The sequence below is a fragment of the Gavialis gangeticus genome, unplaced genomic scaffold (genome assembly GCF_001723915.1).
Source record: "Gavialis gangeticus isolate Ggan-Ray unplaced genomic scaffold, GavGan_comp1, whole genome shotgun sequence".
Classification (NCBI taxonomy): domain Eukaryota; kingdom Metazoa; phylum Chordata; order Crocodylia; family Gavialidae; genus Gavialis; species Gavialis gangeticus.
Genome location: NW_017729022.1, coordinates 161,067,129 through 161,070,821, shown reverse-complemented (window position 1 = coordinate 161,070,821; position 3,693 = coordinate 161,067,129). Strand labels below are relative to the sequence as shown.

The 3,693-nt window shown below is 41.9% G+C and overlaps 1 protein-coding gene across 5 annotated transcripts in view; it reads right to left on the bottom strand.

The window, feature by feature from the left end:
• The window catches only part of TRAF5 (TNF receptor associated factor 5), a 69,444-nt gene that overhangs the window by 7,785 nt on the left and 57,966 nt on the right, over positions 1-3,693 (bottom strand). For all 5 annotated transcript variants that reach the window (XM_019516418.1, XM_019516417.1, XM_019516419.1 and 2 more), the window contains 3 exons: positions 2,611-2,688; positions 2,171-2,245; positions 1,781-1,873 (listed from right to left, as the gene is read on the bottom strand). In XM_019516418.1, the coding sequence (XP_019371963.1) occupies positions 1,781-1,873; positions 2,171-2,245; positions 2,611-2,688 (246 nt within the window). The remainder of the gene's footprint in view (positions 1-1,780; positions 1,874-2,170; positions 2,246-2,610; positions 2,689-3,693) is intronic.

The window sequence follows — 3,693 nt, the reverse complement described above, 5'->3', positions numbered from 1 at the left end:
GACAAAAACAGCGCTTTACTGGAAGATGAATCACGTCAGTTTGACCTGGATCATCAGCATCTGTATAGATCACGCACTTCAGCAGGGTTTTTTGGTGCTTCTATCTAATAGCTGATTGAATCAGCTATTAAATAAAAGTGCCAAAAAGCCCCACTGAAGTGCACAAGCTATACAGATGCTGAGCAAACCAGGTCAAATTGACATGGTTCCTCTTCTGGCCGTGAGCTGTTATTGGTGTGGGGGCATGCCCAGCTAAAAGTAAAGAATTGCTTTGTTTTGTTTTATTTTCCCCTCTCACAGCTGTAAATACTTAAGGTGATCACAAGTCAACAGTGCAACAGGGTTATGAAAAAAAGTAATATAACCTTAGGGGATATTATGTGGGGTATATGCAGTACAGTACAGACTAGGAGTACAAGGTGAGACCACGGTACATGGTGCTGGTAAGACCCCAGTTAGAATACTATGTTCTGATCAGCATTGTTCGTAAAAGATCAACTTAAGCTAGGACAAGTTCACAAAAGGGCCAATAACATGGTCATAAGAATGAAGACCTCCTCCAATGAAAGAAGATTAAAGAAGCGTAACTTGTTCAGTTCAGGGAAATGGATTGAGAGGGGACATGATCACCCCTTGCAAATGTGTGTGGAGTGATTACGGAAGAGAAAGATTTTCAGCCAGAAAAAGCAAAAAAGTGGCATAAGATCAAATAGCTGCATATTGGTTATGGATAAGTTTAGAGTTGGAAATCTAAATTTCTAGTATCAGAGAAATGAAGTTTTGGAATGGTCTTTCAGCAAAGCGGTGGTGCAAAGAATGGGAATCACTTTAAGACTGAACTGAATAAGACAGGAGATCTAATGCACCACAGTGCATGAGGTATGGAATTGTGTCTGCTGTCCCCAGGTTGAGGGGTATAAAGGTGGATCTTGTAGTGAGGGAGGCATCTGGCAAATCTCATGCCATGAAGCTGTTACTGGCTGCCAGATGAGGGCAAGAAAGATTCCCCACCATGAATACTACTGGCTTCTGATATTTTTATTTTGTGCCTTCTTCTGAAGTATCGGAACATTGGCCACAGCTAAAGCTGGGGCACGCAGGAAACTGAAAGGTTCCTGCCTAGTGGGCCTTGCTTTTCCGTTCAGGGTCATACTGACTGCCACATCTGGGATCACGGAGAATTTTTTTCTGTTGGTGAGACTGGCACAGATTTTGCACGGGTGGAGAAGGGGTTGCCTCCCTCTGCATTAGCATTTGGCTTGGTCTTTGTCATAGGACCTTCTAAACATATTTTAACTAATGTATTAACCCTGTTGTTGTAGTTGCAGTGCACTGGCAGTACTTTCATCTCTTCTGCTTTCACCTGTGCCGGGGTGGTGTTGGTGTTTTGGATGCTGTTTCTTGGAGCTGCAGATGACAGTTTGAAGTGGCAATTTTGGGCATTCCTCTGGTTAGTGATTGCCTGTGTACACAGGAAACTGGACTCAGTGGCTCAGGAGGCCCCTTCCAGTCCTATGTTTCTAAACCCATGCTGGTTTACAATAACTCATTAAAATGGGGTTACAATTACCGCTCATTACTAAGGCCTAACCAACATAACAGACGAATTAGGAAGGAGTGTTAACCCCATAAACAGTGGTAAAACAACAGACTACAGTATTCTGGAGCATTTACTGTGTTTTTAACTTGTCTGCCTGCTTTTAAAAGACCCAACACTTGCATAAAAGATTTTCGCCTACCAGCTAAAATAGCTGAAGAGCATTCATTAAATATGGCTCACCTGTTCTTCCAATCTGGAGTTCTTTTCTAAAATCTGTAGCATGTGTTCCCTCAGGGATGCATTTTCATGTTCAGCCAGCTTTCCTCTTTTAACCTGGGTGAGGTAGAGTGGGTGGGGAGGGGAAAATGATTAAGATTGAGAGAGCTGTGTAATAGAAAGTTCTATTGCAGGCAAATGGTTAAAAGTTTCCATTAATCCTTCAAAAGTGAGTATGAAGTAGGTCCAACTACCTTTTTTAATATCATAAACAACATAAAAATGGATGGTGAATAGAAGCTGTGTGCGCGCGTGTGCACACGTGTGTGAGCATGAGCATGAGCGAGAGAGAATTGGTGGGAGGAGTGGGCACCATCCCAAATTTAGTTGAAATAAAGGCCAAGATCACTGTACCTTTACAGAACAACCATATTGCTTATAGGGACAGTCCACTTCTGCCTCTGGACACACAAAGAAGTGCTTATCAATCTGCAAATATTGAACAAAGCTTTAGTGAAAGAGTTACTAATACTTCAATATATTTACTGAACCTAAACTTGTGTAAAGAAGGGCCAGTAGGTCAATAGGCACTGAATGTATAAAAAAGAAAATGATTAATCAGTGTCAATAAATGAAACCAGTTCCACTAACACAATGGGATTTCCACTAACACAATGTGCAAAAGCTCAGCAACAGCTGAATGCTACATTCCTACAATAAGAGAGATAAGGTTGATTTTCAGAACAAAAGAAAGAAGCATCTCGAAAAATGATGCAAATCTGTATTACCAAATCTGGGCTAGTAAAACCCAATTAACTGAGTTAGAACAAAAGATTAAAAATAAATATTAATACCTCTTTTTTCAGTATTATCTGTGAACAATTTTGAAGACAAGGCACAGGATAATCAGGACAATCGTTGTTCTCATGGTTCTGGAAAAAAAGGGTGCATTAGCAATGTGATGCATCAGACTCATTATTCAGGAAGCACATCATTCTCTGAAGATCACAGACTGTCATGTATACATAGAAAAATAGGCTATATATTTCATCCTGTAGAATAATATATATGTGCAGCAAGAAACTCACTGGTAGCACTCAAAGAAGAACTGTGTACAGGCAGTTATGGTAGAAGGCCATGAAGGCTGGATAATCCAGTATTCATAAGTCTCAAATGTTAGGAAACATCAGAATCAAGATGGTTTCTGCAACCTTAATTTGTTTCCCTTATGCACATGCAAGGAGTGCACTAGGATTCCTCAGTGAAAGGATGCCTAGAATTCATCATGAACAAAATAGATTTTCTTCAGCCTCAATCTCAGAAATAGTTGTTTTACACGAAATTCCTTCCCCCCACAAAAAACTTATCTCAGGGCAGAAACCTGTTTTGGAACTCTTCACAGAAGCAGCAGCAGCTCCCCACCAGCTGGAACCTATCTATGCCTGTGCCCCAACCAGGGGTAGGCTAGGAAGCAAGGGAAAGCAGCAGCAGTGGTAAGGGCTCTGGCACAGCTCCTTGGTGCTTAGCCCTGGCACAGGTGCAGGCAGAAGCACAGGCAAAGCCCTTGGGCTCTGCAGGCCAGATCTGACCTGCAGGCTGTATTATTGCCACTTCCTAGTAAAAAATAATTCACATAGCTATCCTTGATTAGGATTCCCCTGGATCATAGGTTGCATGCTGTCATCCAGTTCACTGGAAACAGGACTTCACCTTAAATATTATTTCTGTCCAATGCATTAAGCCACATCTTCAAGATCTCTCTTCACCAAACACTCCTTAAAAAAACCCAAAAGAAAACCTGAACTTTAAAACATTAACTGAAACCCCCAACAGTTAACAGTCTTCAGGCACTGGCAAAGGAAGCTCCCACCTAGCCCAGTCTGCTAGGAAAGGAGACTTACCCACCTGGGGGCTCTACCACCCAAGCCAGCCCAGCG